Genomic DNA, 13,104 nt, shown 5'->3' with positions numbered 1-13,104 from the left:
CAAGACAGGGAGGAACAGTGGGAGAGAGGAAGAGCTGGAGGAACAGAGCGAGAGAGGGAGAAACAAGTAGAGGAAGAGAGAAGAAGAGAGGGAGGAAGAGAGGGAGAGAGGAAGAGACAGGAATAGTGGGAGAGGAAGAGAGGGAGGAACAGAGGGAGAGAGGGAAAAAGAGGAACAGAGGGAGAGAGAGTAATGGGGAAAGAGAAGAAAGGGGAACAGGAGGAACAGAGAGGGAGGAATGGGGGAAAGAGGAACAGATGGAGAGAGAGGGGAACGGATTGAGAAAGGAAGAGGGCGGAACAGTGAGAGAGCGGAAGAGAGGGAGAGAAGGATGAACAGAGGGAGAGAGAGGAAAGAACAGAGGGAGAGGGAAGAACAGAGGGAGAGAGGAAAAGAGGAAAAGAGGGAGAGAGGAAGAGAAAGGCAGAAATAGAGAGAGAGGAATAGAGGGAGAGCAGAAAGAGAGGGAGGAACAGAGGAAGGGAGGGAGAAACAGAGAGGGAGAGACAAACAGAGGGAAAGCGAGGAACAGAGGGAGAGAGGTTGAAGGAGAAACAGGAGAGAGGAACAAGGAGAAACAGAAAGAAACAGAGAGAGAGGGAGAGAGAGAGAGAAACAGAGGCAGAGCACGTTGCAGTCCACTGCCTCAGGTCCCAAGTCTGCCCAATGACCTCACTTTGGGAGGGTGGGGGAGTGTGGAGGAGAGCCTTTGGGGGTGGAGCTCACTCACACACACTGCTTAAAAGGGTCCCAGGCAGGAGTGCTCACTGATCCACCAGAGCGGAGTGTGTGTGCGTACACACAAGCGCGTCTGCGAGGGGCGACTGCCAACTGGCCACTGAGCCGCCGGAGAAGCGAGGAGGAGGAGGAAGGAGGCCAGGATGCCACAGAACGTGGTGCTGCGTGGGCCAGCCCCCTGGGGCTTCCGGCTCTCGGGGGGGAAGGACTTCAGCCAGCCACTGACCATCACCAGGGTGAGTGCCATTTAGGGGAGGTGTGTATGTCTGTGTGTCTGTGTGTGTATGTGTCTCTGGGTGTGTGGCATGCAACTATAGCAAACCTGGACAGCCGTAAGTGGAGCCTGAAACTGAATATCAGCCACACACACTGGGTGGGGGTCGCCCCATCCCCGCTGGCTGTCTGACGTAAACATGAGCAAGACACAGTCAGACCGGCTCCGGCTCAAGAATTTGTCCGATCACTTTCAGGTTCCTGTTAGAACGTGGCACTCTGACTGTACACCGACCACAATCTGACCACACATGGGATTGTGTTTCTGCAGCTGTCGTGGTCCTCACATTCAGGGAGTGCTGCTCATTCACCTGCTCATTCAGTTAGGGGGGATTCCAGGGTGTCAACTCTGTGTGAACTGTGAGACCTCAGAAGATCAACAGGCTCTACGTTGCCCTCTGTTTGACACCGAGACTGACCTGGATCACATACAGAAACACACACACCTGAGCAGAACTGCCTGGCCTGCTCACCCCTGCTTCAGCCTTTAGTGGACCAGATCCTACTTCCAGGACCGTGTCCCGTGGGTGGGAACTCTCTTCCACGGTCTCAGAGTCGAAATCCCGCAGGATCTGTTATAAATAGCCCCCTGCATCACATACTGTAGTAGAAACACACACACACGCACACTCTCACGCTAATGGACATTTATAGATCCAAACACACATAGATACGTAACACGCACACACATATACTTGTAATGTGAACTTTTCTGTGCTGGCAGCTATATTAAGGCACACTTGAGAAAGGGCGTAGCAGCCTGGGCTTAGGGGTATAGGGTCAGGGGTCAGGGGTCAGACCACTTGGCTTTGTGGGATGTCATTCCCAGAGAATGGTCCTAACTGCCTGTTCATAACTGCTGTCTTCCTGCTACTCGATGGATCATTCCTGTGATCAGAGTCAAATTTGTGTTTTAATCTCCCGTCCTGTGGCTCCATTCACTCAGCATATCCCATCATGCCTCGGCTGGAAGTGCTCTGCTGCAGTTTCCAGAAAAGTGAATGATCCTTACCAGGCACTAGGAATTCAGTGGAGGGGTGTTGAACCAGGCGAGTGAGGAGCAGGTGTCACAGTCTTGGGAGGGGGGTGGGCGTCAGTCAGTCCCCACCACGAACTGGAAGCCCTGAAATGAAAAAGACAGCTGAAGTTGAGGTTGGTGGGGCTCACTGGGGGACTGGGCTGGTTGGGGGTGCTAATTGAGGGCAGGCTGGAAGGAGGAGCTCATTGGGTGACTGGGCTGGTGGGAGGAGCTTATTGGGGGACTGGACTGGTGGGAGGAGCTTATTGGGGTACTGGACTGGTGGGAGGAGCTTATTGGGAGACTGGACTGGTGGGAGGAGCTTATTGGGGTACTGGACTGGTGGGAGGAGCTTATTGGGAGACTGGGCTGGTGGAGGAGCTTATTGGGGGACTGGACTAGTGGGAGGAGCTTATTGGGGGACTGGACTGGTGGGAGGAGCTTATTGGGAGACTGGGTTGATGGGAGCAGCTTATTGGGGGACTGGACTGGTGAGAGGAGCTTATTGAGGGCAGACTGAAGGGAGGAGATTACTGGGTGACTGGGCTGGTTAGAGGAGTTTATTGGGGGCAGGCTGGAGGGAGGAGCTTACTGGGTGACTGTAATGGTGGGAGGTGCTTACTGGGAGACGGGACTGGTGGGAGGAGCTTATAGGGGGCAGGTTGGTGGGAAGAGCTTACTGGATGACTGGGGTGGTGGAAGGGACTTATTGGCCAAAAGGGGTGGTGGGATGAGTATACTGGGACCCCACATGGGGGGAGGTGTTTCTTGGGGGACTGGGCTGGTGGGAGGAGCTTATCTTGACTTGACAGGTGGGAGGAGGGTTGACCTGGGTTTGCTCTGGGTGTCAGATGGCTGCTAAAAAGGCAGGTCACCCCATTTAGCTGTAGCAAGCAATGTGAAGAATGCCCAGAGTATCCAAACAAAACAAGGACTCCCAAGGATTCCCAAGAAGAGCTAGCTCAGAGAAGGAAGGGGCAGGGCCGGCAGGCCGCAGGAGAGGCTGAGGGGTGGGGCCGGCAGGCTGCAGGAGAGGCTGAGGGGTGGGGCCGGCAGGCCGCAGGAGAGGCTGAGGGGCGGGGCCGGCAGGCCGCAGGAGAGGCTGAGGGCGGGGCCGGCAGGCCGCATGAGATGCTGAGGGGCGGGGCCGGCAGGCCGCAGGAGAGGCTGAGGGGTGGGGCCGGCAGGCCGCAGGAGAGGCTGAGGGGCGGGGCTGGCAGGCCGCAGGAGAGGCTGAGGGGCGGGGCCACAGACTGTCTTGTTAATCAGCTGTGGGTTCCCTTCCCTGTTATTTCAAGGTGTATGACTTCAGAATCTGCTGAAAATAACATGGAGGGGGGGGTGCGGAGGCAGGCAGTGCCCTGGCCTTTCAGCTCAGCCTCTGCTTACTCCAGTCACCCAATCCGCCCCCCCCCCCCCCCGACTTTAATGCCCCATTACCCGAGTTCCGTCTGTCTATGCCGGGGGGTTGTGTTACTGCTGACCCTGCGATCACGCTTAATCCCAGCAGCTCTGAGGTCCCAGACTGATGGGGATGCTCAGATTTTGGGGAGGTGGGGGGGGTTAGTTACCCAGAGGCAATACACACAGCACTGACTCAATGAAGCAAACGTGTGCGGGACTCAGCATTTAAACTCTGTCACAGAGTCACAGAGCCTCCGTTTAGCCTAAATGAAAGAGCAGCTGGAGACGTACTGCTGCTCCTTTCCGCCCTGAAGGATGTCCTCTACTCCCTTGGTATCTGTTTACACCACAGCCAGGCCCTCTGCTGCACCCTCATTCTGTCCTGGCCATAGATAGTCACAGACAAAACCATGTCACGAGACTCCAGGGACCCCCGATCGCGCAGGACAGAAAATGAACAGCTCTTCCGAGGGTCCATTTGCAGGGAGTCACGCTGCAGGGCACCAAGTCTGTTTACTTAGCTATAATTAAAAAAAACATTTACATTATCACCCCTCCCAGGAAGGCATTGAATGCTTCAGGCAGCATGGAACTTTCTGGAACCCTCCACGACATGCCAGAGCGGGCTGTCAGGGGGGATCCGATGGAGAGCAGACCCAAGTCGTCTCAGCTGTGTGTTTGGGACCACAGGCAGTGATGGCACCGTGGAAACGGCTTTGAACCCTGAGCCACAGTGCAGAGAGGTCATGGTGGGGGGGGGGGGTCAGTATCGGGAGAGCAATATTGGGCTGTGGCAGCACATGTGACTGTGATCATATTTGTGAACTGGGATGTCAGAAATCTGAGCATAAAGACGGCCATGGAGTGGGGGCGGGGGGGAGAGAAATACTTTGGAAAGATGTTATTCACTTCAACATCACTGTTTAAACTGATGATGGCACTTTGGTACATGCACACCTCTCCTGTTTTGGAGGGAGCCATTTACAGGCAGGGATGAAGTTCCCCAAAGGATCCTCTGCCAGCAGGCGTGTGGTTCTAAAGGGGGATATATCATCTGCCGGCAGACCTAGACCAGCGTGTGATTCTAAAGGGGGATAAATCACCTGCCGGTAGACCCGGACCGGCATGTGGTTCTAAAGGGGGATAAATCACCTGCTGGCAGAACCAGACCGTCGTGTGGTTCTAAAGGGGGATAAATCACCTGCCGGCAGACCCAGACCGGCATGTGGTTCTAAGGGGGGTAAATCACCTGCCGGCAGACCCAGACCAGCTTGTGGTTCTAAAGGCGGATAAATCACCTGCCGGCAGACCCGGACCGGCGTGTGGTTCTAAAGGGGGATAAATCACCTGCCGGCAGACCCAGACCAGCGTGTGGTTTTAAAGGGGGATAAATCACCTACCAGTGGAAGTGGACCAGTGTGCGGTTCTAAAGGGGATAAATCACCTGCTGGCAGAACTGAACTGGCATGTGGTTATAAAGGGAGTAAATGACCAGCTGGCAGAACCGGACTGGCATGTGGTTATAAAGGAGCATAAACCACCTGGTTGTCCGGCAGGACTGTGGGCCACAAGAGGCTTCGGCCTCTCCGTGTCAGGGGGGAGGAGGCCACGGCCTGTGCAGAGGAGGACCCAAGGGGGGACATCAGAATCAAGAGTGGGGGGGACACGGGTCCGAGCACAAGGCAGTGACATCATCATCCGACAGTCACATGTCTGCCTTGCTGAGAGAGATGGGTCCATCCAAAGACCACCCAGTTATTATCCTCAGGTCAGAGGTCACGACAATAATGTTGAGCATCTCACCCATTAGCCTGTGCTCTGCTGAGATTTAAAGAGCGTCATTGCCAGTTTTTGACTGTTTAACTCACTGTAAACATGCCCTTGTGCACCCCCCCCCTCCCCCACGCAGATCACCCCTGGCAGTAAGGCGTCACTGGCTAACCTGTGTCCTGGTGACATCATCCTGGCCATCGATGGTGTCCCCACCGAGGACATGATGCACTGCGAGGCACAGAACAGGATCAAGGACTGTAGCAGCCAGCTGAGTCTGCGTATCGAGAGGTCAGGGGTCACGGCATTCCAGGGGCTGGGCTGCAGGCACGGGGGGGCGGGGGGGTGTGTCCCCACATGATGGATGTGGGTTCTGATCCTCGTTTTTGGCTCCCATCTCTTTATACTGGCCAGAAACACACAACATTCTCATATAATGCCATCATAAGGATCTTCCTATGCGTAGATATGACTATGAATTACCTGGGTGATTATCTACTGTGTATAACTATTTCAACCATGCGACTCGCATTTTTTTCTGACATTCATAAGTTTCTCTGGAAGACAGAATCTGCCAAACTGCACTGCCAAACTGCACAGCCTTCCTCTGTTATCCAGAGGAAGGCTCTGATAGGCTGTGAGTGCTTCTGATTCACTGAGTGCCTCACCCTGTGCTGGAACAGAAAATCCAGCCCATAAAACTCCCTACATTTTGAGAAATCCGGCATCCTCTGCTTCAGTGGAGCATGCTGGGAAATTGCAGCTGCAGAGATGGCTTGGTGTGATAAAAGACGAAGAAGACTGATTTATTTAAAGGCTCATGCATTCCAAGAGCGTGACACGGCAAAATCCTTATAGACGGTTCCGCAGTTGCCAGGGCGATGGCCAGGCCATGAACATGATCAAGGATTGGCTGTGAGAGCTGAGGTGGAAGTCCAGCCACAAGTGTTTGTTACTCTGGGCTAAATTAGGAGGTCGGCTCCTCTTTATAAACCCCCCAACACATGCCTCAAAAATGCCAAACACATGCCGAACATAAGTCAAATGTAAAAGAATGTAATGCATAAACTGGTTGCTGGTTGTTGCAGGCCAGAGACCAGGCTGTGGTCGCCATTGGTCACAGAGGGTGACAAGCCCAACCCCTTCAAAGTGAATCTGGAGTCCGAACCGCAGGTGAGTGTAGCACTCTAAGGGATGGAGGCTGTCCTGACAGGAAGAGGGCATTTTGCTGGACCTGGCCACCACAGACTGATGTGTCGTCATGGAATTGATCATTTCTCTGATTGAGCCCGCAAGGGTTACCTTCATTCCCTGGATGACCCACAGGGAATGAAGAATCAGAAAGTGGCTTTCCCTGGGTTCTGAAGACGTCCTGGCATCCATTCTCTAAATGGTTGTGTCTTGTCTCCAGAGCACCCTCCCTGGTCGCTCATTTCAGCCTGGTTTGCTTGTCACAGACAGGAAGAGGCCACACGGCCTGGATCGTTGCAGTTGACTGACCTTTGACCTTTTCTCCCTTCCGTGAGCTGGTAGCCATAGCCGGTAGCATGGGGTGTTACATGCGCAGTCGTGCTTCTGTCTGACACCCCTGTAGGACTGCAAGCCTATTGGCACCGGCCACAACCGCAAGGCCCAGCCATTCATAGCTGCGGCCAACATCGACGACAAGAGACAGGTGGTGAGCTCGTCCTACAACTCCCCCATAGGGCTGTACTCCTCAGGCAACATCCAGGACGCCATGCAGGGCCAGCTGAGGGGCCTCGTGCAGAGCAAGCCCGAGGGGTGAGTGCAGGCCAACCTGTAACCTGTGACCTTTGACCTGCCAGCACCTCTCCACCCTGACAGTTGGCATGAAATGTAATTTCCTTTAAATTCCCACTAGTTTGAGGACTTTATATATACACTCAGTGGCCGGTTTATTTGGTACGCATAGCGAGTACCAGGTAGGAACCATTTTTTTCCTTCCAGAAGCACTTGAAGGATAGATGAGTTGTGCACTCCGTAAATCTTTTCGGCACTATGTTAGCGAGCTGTTGTTTTACACTCGTGTCCTTCCTGTCAGCTTTAACGAGGCTGGCCGTCCTTCTGTTACCTCTCTTATTAACATGGTGTTTTCAGCCATAGAACTGCTGCTGCCTGCATGCTTTTTGTTTATTGCACCAGAGTAAAGCAGTGTGTGAAAATCCTTGGGAAGTGGTCTCAGGACGTTTCTGATATGCTGGAAGCAGCACATCTGGCACCAACAACCACATCACATTCAAAATCACTTGGATCACATCTTAGCTATTCCTATGTTTCAGTGATCACTAAGGAGGCTCCCGACCTGTCTGTGTTGTATGCATCCTCCTGACCTGTCTGTATGCCGTATGCATCCTCCTGACCTGTCTGTGTTGTATGCATCCTCCTGACCTGTCTGTGTTGTATGCATCCTCCTGACCTGTCTGTATGCCGTATGCATCCTCCTGACCTGTCTGTGTTGTATGCATCCTCCTGACCTGTCTGTATGCCGTATGCATCCTCCTGACCTGTCTGTGTTGTATGCATCCTCCTGACCTGTCTGTGTTGTATGCATCCTCCTGACCTGTCTGTATGCCGTATGCATCCTCCTGACCTGTCTGTGTACTGTATGCATCCTCCTGACCTGTCTGTGTTGTATGCATCCTCCTGACCTGTCTGTATGCCGTATGCATCCTCCTGACCTGTCTGTGTTGTATGCATCCTCCTGACCTGTCTGTATGCCGTATGCATCCTCCTGACCTGTCTGTATGCCGTATGCATCCTCCTGACCTGTCTGTGTTGTATGCATCCTCCTGACCTGTCTGTGTTGTATGCATCCTCCTGACCTGTCTGTGTACTGTATGCATCCTCCTGACCTGTCTGTGTTGTATGCATCCTCCTGACCTGTCTGTATGCCGTATGCATCCTCCTGACCTGTCTGTATGCCGTATGCATCCTCCTGACCTGTCTGTGTTGTATGCATCCTCCTGACCTGTCTGTATGCCGTATGCATCCTCCTGACCTGTCTGTGTTGTATGCATCCTCCTGACCTGTCTGTATGCCGTATGCATCCTCCTGACCTGTCTGTATGCCGTATGCATCCTCCTGACCTGTCTGTGTGCTGCATGCATCCTCCTGACCTGTCTGTGTGCTGCATGCATCCTCCTGACCTGTCTGTATGCCGTATGCATCCTCCTGACCTGTCTGTATGCCGTATGCATCCTCCTGACCTGTCTGTATGCCGTATGCATCCTCCTGACCTGTCTGTGTGCTGCATGCATCCTCCTGACCTGTCTGTGTGCTGCATGCATCCTCCTGACCTGTCTGTGTGCTGTACATATCCACCTGGCGCTGTGTGCTGTATGTATTTAGCTCTAGTTGTTTGCAGTAGTAAGCAGGTATACCAAATAAACTGGCCACTTGGTGGTTAATTATTTAGTCAAAAACATTCCTTGTCAGGGTATTGCGTGTTTCAAATGCATTTTAAACTAAACAGAAAATCTGGTTTGCATATATTTCTGCCTGATTGGTGTAATAAACTGTCAAACTAAATAACTGAGACATTAATTCAATCACAGGAACATGAAATCATCTTCCAACCATTCTTATGCAGAAATTGAATTATTAAGCTGGAAAACAGCTGACATTTAAAATAGTTCATGCTCAGTGTAATGTGGGGGTGGCGGGGAGGGGCAAGTCCAAGGCCTTGGCTCAGGATACCGGGCTCCTCACCTATCCCTCTGCAACGGCTAACCATCCACACCTTTCTCCTCCTGTGCCTTAACCCTGCTTTCTGACCTTTCACCTCCTCTCCTCCAGGGGGCAGGCTAGCAGCGTGACATCAGTCCCTGTTTCCCCTCCATTCATGGCCCATCCTGACTCCATCTCTAACCCTCTCCCCACCTTTCTTGTGTCTTTCAGGACCTCGGCTACTTTGAGCACAAGTTTAATGTCAGGCCAAGGCCCTTCACAGCGGCTGGCCAGAGCAGGTCTCCTTTAGAATAGCCCCCCTCCCTTCCTGTGCCTTTTGCATGAAGCTTGTTTTTAAAGTTCAGCAAGGCTTCATACTGCACTGCGTGCGCTTACAGCTGCCCTTTGGCACCCCCTAGTAGTCTCTCTGTTTAAGTGCCATGAGAACTCTCACCCCACACAGTACATAATGTCCGCTATTCAGCAGGTCTCCCTACCAGTATGATACATTATATCTGTAGATAGTATCTATACAGCAGCTATGAGAGTTTCGCTCACTCCTGTTTATTGTGAGGCTTGGCAAACAGACCTTCCTGCTCCACCCATCTATCCATCCATCCACCCATCCATGTACCCCTGCTGTTCCCTACGCTCCCCTTAGTGTCAGTGTGAGAGAGCATGTTTGCGTGTGTGTTTGTGGTCTGCTTGTTTACACTAATCTATGTGTGTGTGTGTCAGTGTGGTTATCAGTGTGAGTGTCTGTGTGTTAGTGTGTGTATCAGTGTTTGTGCGTGTGTGTGTGTATGAGTATCAGTGCGAGTGTCAGTGTGTGTGAGCGTCAGTGTGTGTATCAGTGTGTGTATCAGTGTGTCAGTGTGTGTGAGTATCAGTGTGAGTGTCAGTGTGTGTATCAGTGTGTCAGTGTGTGTATCAGTGTGTCAGTGTGTGTGAGTATCAGTGTGAGTGTGAGCGTCAGTGTGTGTATCAGTGTGTCAGTGTGTGTGAGTGTCAGTGCACACAGTGACTCACTCCCTTCCCTTCCCCTGCCATGCAGAACCTCCCGCCTGTCATCCATCGAGGAGTCGCACGTGTACCGCATGCTGCAGGAGGATGAGGAGGAGCCCCATATGCCCCGCCAGTCCAGCTCCTTCAAGGCCCTGCAGGATTTCGTGGACAGTGATGGTGAGCCTCTCAGGGATTAGGGGATGGCAGCCCCACCTGCAGGATGTTTGCTGTATAGCAACAACACGCTAAATAACAGCCCTGTGTCAGGACCCTGAGGCCAGGTGTCAGTGGATGGCCGTGACTCTGGGAAAATATGTCATTTCCTGAGGCCATCGTGCGTGTTTCCCCCAGGCACCCGTCCCTTGGTCACCAGGACGGTGAAGGCACCCGTGACAAAGCCCCCAGCGTCCCCTGGAACCCTCCAGAAGCTGCCCCTGTGTGACAAGTGTGGCAATGGCATCGTGTAAGTACCGTCCTGCGCTGCAGCAACATGCCCTCTTCCAGCTGAGGGTCAGAGAAGGGTCACATGGGCAGGGGCCTCCCAGGCTGATGTCTGGCTCCCCCTACAGGGGCACCGTGGTAAAAGCCCGGGACAAGTTCCGACATCCAGGCTGCTTTGTGTGCTCAGACTGCGACATGAACCTGAAGCAGAAAGGCTACTTCTTCGTGGAGGGCCAGCTGTACTGTGAGACCCACGCCCGCACTCGGACAAGACCCCCCGAGGGGCACGACCTCATCACCGCCTACCCCATGTAGGACCCCCAGCAGGCCGCCCCGCTGCACTGCGCCGCACTCCTTGATACTGACACAGTTTGCGATGCTTGTTTCCACCGAACCTGCTGCATTTGCTGCAACTGAGTAGAAAAATCATGAGGCTAAAATGTGTTTAGAGTACGTTTCAGATCCCCAGATCGGTAAGACAGTGCCCTCTAGTGGCAAAGGTAGGTGTTCCATGGACACATGGAACCGCGGGTAGAACGCCTCACCTTTTCTTCTGAGTGATGACATCAGAAACAGCCTGCAGAGAATGACACTTCCTCTCCTGGAAGATATTCTCGTGTTTTTTAAGCTGATGTTGGCTTGTCGCCATGCCGCCGTTTTCTGCTTTACAAAAAGTTCTTAGATGCTATAAACAAGTTACCATGTATTGGCGGATGAGATTGGACAGACATTCTTAAAAACTACTGGTTCTATATAGAAAATTAACTTTTTGCAAAAATAGCTCGCTGTTTTGTAAAAGGGCCTTAGGCTTACTTGTTTTGCCAAATCATGCCTTTTTGCTACAATGATTGCACACTCAATGTGCCCACCGATTTGTTATGTTTCACAAATGCAGCTTAAAGCCTTTTTGAAAGCCCCTTGAGGTTATCAGCTGTTTGTCTGTGCCTGCGATCAGACGTTTTCTGCTGTGTTTTGCACTCCCATTGTCCTAAATAAAGAAATGTCGGGTCCAGCTGCTTATCGCCTTGCTGTCCTGCCCTTGGCTCGTTTCCACAGGCTCCAGCCCTCAGCGCCGCTGAGCAGGGGCCACCTTAATGCTCTGTAAGATGCACATCCTATTACAAGCCCTAATAAATATGGGGTGCCCACCTCATATATTACAGCCGTTTCTACTTTTAAGTATTGCTGGACGGTTCTGAATTCCTAAACCTCCTCACCACTGACATACAACTTATGGATTAGGACACACCTCTCAATAACTGAATTCAAGTGTTTCATTCAGACCCATTGCCACAGATGTATAAGATCAAGTACCTAGACATGCAGGTTTACAAACGTTTGTGAAAGGAAGGATCGTTCGGAAGAGCTCAGTGAATTCCAGTGTCGTACTGTCAATGGATGCCACCTTTGCAATTTGTGTCAGTTTGTGAAATTTCTTCCCTGCTAGATATTCCACGGTCAACTGTCAGTGGTACAAGAGAAACCACACAAAGTAATACAGTGGGGTCACAGAGGCGTATAGTGAATTAAAATTGCCATTGCTCTGTCGATTCAATAACTGCAGAGTGCCAAACTTCCCCTAGCATTAACCCCAGCACAAAGACTGGGCACCGGGAGCTTCATGGAATGGGGTTCCATGGCTGAGCAGCTGCATGCAAACTTCACATCACCAAGCATCAAATGCAGTGGTTTAAAGCACCACCACTGGACTTTAGAGCAGTGGAAACATGTTCCATTGAGTGACAAATCACGCCTCTCTGTCTGGCAGTCTGATGGACGAGTCTGGGTTTGGCAGCTGCCAGTGAGAACATTACCTGCCTGACTGTGTTGTGTCAAATGTAGAGTTTGGTGGAGGAGGGATAATGGTATGGGGCTGTTTTTCAGGGGCTAGGATTAGGCCCCTAAGTTCAAGTGAAGGGAATTTTTAATGCTTCAGCACACCAAGACGTGTTGAACAATTTTATGCTTCCAGTTTTGTGGGGGAAGGCCCTTTTCTGTTGCAGGATGACTCTGCCCCAATGCACAAAGCAAGGTCCATAAAGACATGGTTGGGTGAGTTTGGTGTGGAAGAACTTGACTGGCACAAATTGTCCAGACCTCAACCTCATCAAACAGCTTTGGGATGAACTGGAACAGAGATTGTGAGCCAGGCCTTCATGTCCAATAGCAGTGCCTGACCTTACAAATGCTTTCTGGATGAATGGGCAACAATTCCCACAGACACACTTCTGTGGAAGCCTTCCCAGAAGAGTGGCAGCTGTTATAGCTACAAAGGGGGGACCAACTCCATATTACTTCCTATGGATTTATGTAATGGCCAGGTGTCCCAATGCTTTTATCCATATAATGTAATAGATACACAACTTAATTCTGGTTAAATATCCCTGGCATCTCTTTAAAAGTGGTTTTAAAGGCCAAAACAAAAGTCTGTGTTGTCAGGTCCACGTGCCGCAGCTCCCATGTTGGACAATGCACCATGCTGTGTTGGGCCCTTTCCGTGTCACTCTTCCCCTTCCATGCTGTGTACAGGAATTTCTGCTTGGAATTCCAAAGAGGATTCTGGTCCTCCTGTCCTGTGAATCTGTGTGCCAGCACCAAGCAACAGACTTTTCACAAACTCCAAATAAGGAGCTGGAACCATGACCTGCAATCTCTGACGCTGCAATAAAATCTGATGGTAACTTTCCTTGGATGAGTAAGATAGTTATTTGCATTAATTGACTTCAAGAACAAGTTAGGAGGATTTGAGTGGGTGTGTGAGTTTATGT

General features: G+C 51.8%; 1 protein-coding gene across 2 annotated transcripts; it reads left to right on the top strand.

The window, feature by feature from the left end:
• The first annotated feature begins 720 nt into the window (after window positions 1-720).
• Window positions 721-11,348, top strand: pdlim3a (PDZ and LIM domain 3a). Of its 2 annotated transcripts, none has more exons than XM_023830751.2 (7): window positions 721-974; window positions 5,343-5,494; window positions 6,292-6,376; window positions 9,122-9,189; window positions 9,945-10,072; window positions 10,247-10,358; window positions 10,465-11,348. In XM_023830751.2, the coding sequence occupies exons 1-7, from the start codon at window positions 882-884 to the stop codon at window positions 10,649-10,651; spliced, it is 825 nt and encodes a 274-aa protein (XP_023686519.1). In that variant the 5' UTR covers window positions 721-881; the 3' UTR covers window positions 10,652-11,348. The 2 variants fall into 2 exon arrangements, with proteins under 2 accessions (XP_023686519.1, XP_023686518.1); XM_023830750.2 differs by lacking the exon at window positions 9,122-9,189 and adding an exon at window positions 6,798-6,985 and having other exon boundaries at window positions 723-974.
• Window positions 11,349-13,104: the final 1,756 nt, after the last annotated feature.

This window comes from Paramormyrops kingsleyae, chromosome 25, assembly GCF_048594095.1.
Source record: "Paramormyrops kingsleyae isolate MSU_618 chromosome 25, PKINGS_0.4, whole genome shotgun sequence".
NCBI classification, from domain to species: domain Eukaryota; kingdom Metazoa; phylum Chordata; class Actinopteri; order Osteoglossiformes; family Mormyridae; genus Paramormyrops; species Paramormyrops kingsleyae.
The sequence above is the reverse complement of the archived record's forward strand: the minus strand, read 5'-3'. Positions and strand labels throughout refer to the sequence as shown.

What these genes read in the sequence shown, in the direction of transcription:
- pdlim3a (XM_023830750.2), top strand. Translation starts at nt 882, where the DNA reads ATGCCACAGAACGTGGTGCTGCGTGGGCCAGCCCCCTGGGGCTTCCGG. An exon ending in AGCCACTGACCATCACCAGG is followed by an intron (nt 975 to 5,342) that starts GTGAGTGCCATT and finishes TCCCCCACGCAG; the next exon opens with ATCACCCCTGGCAGTAAGGC. An exon ending in CTGAGTCTGCGTATCGAGAG is followed by an intron (nt 5,495 to 6,291) that starts GTCAGGGGTCAC and finishes TGGTTGTTGCAG; the next exon opens with GCCAGAGACCAGGCTGTGGT.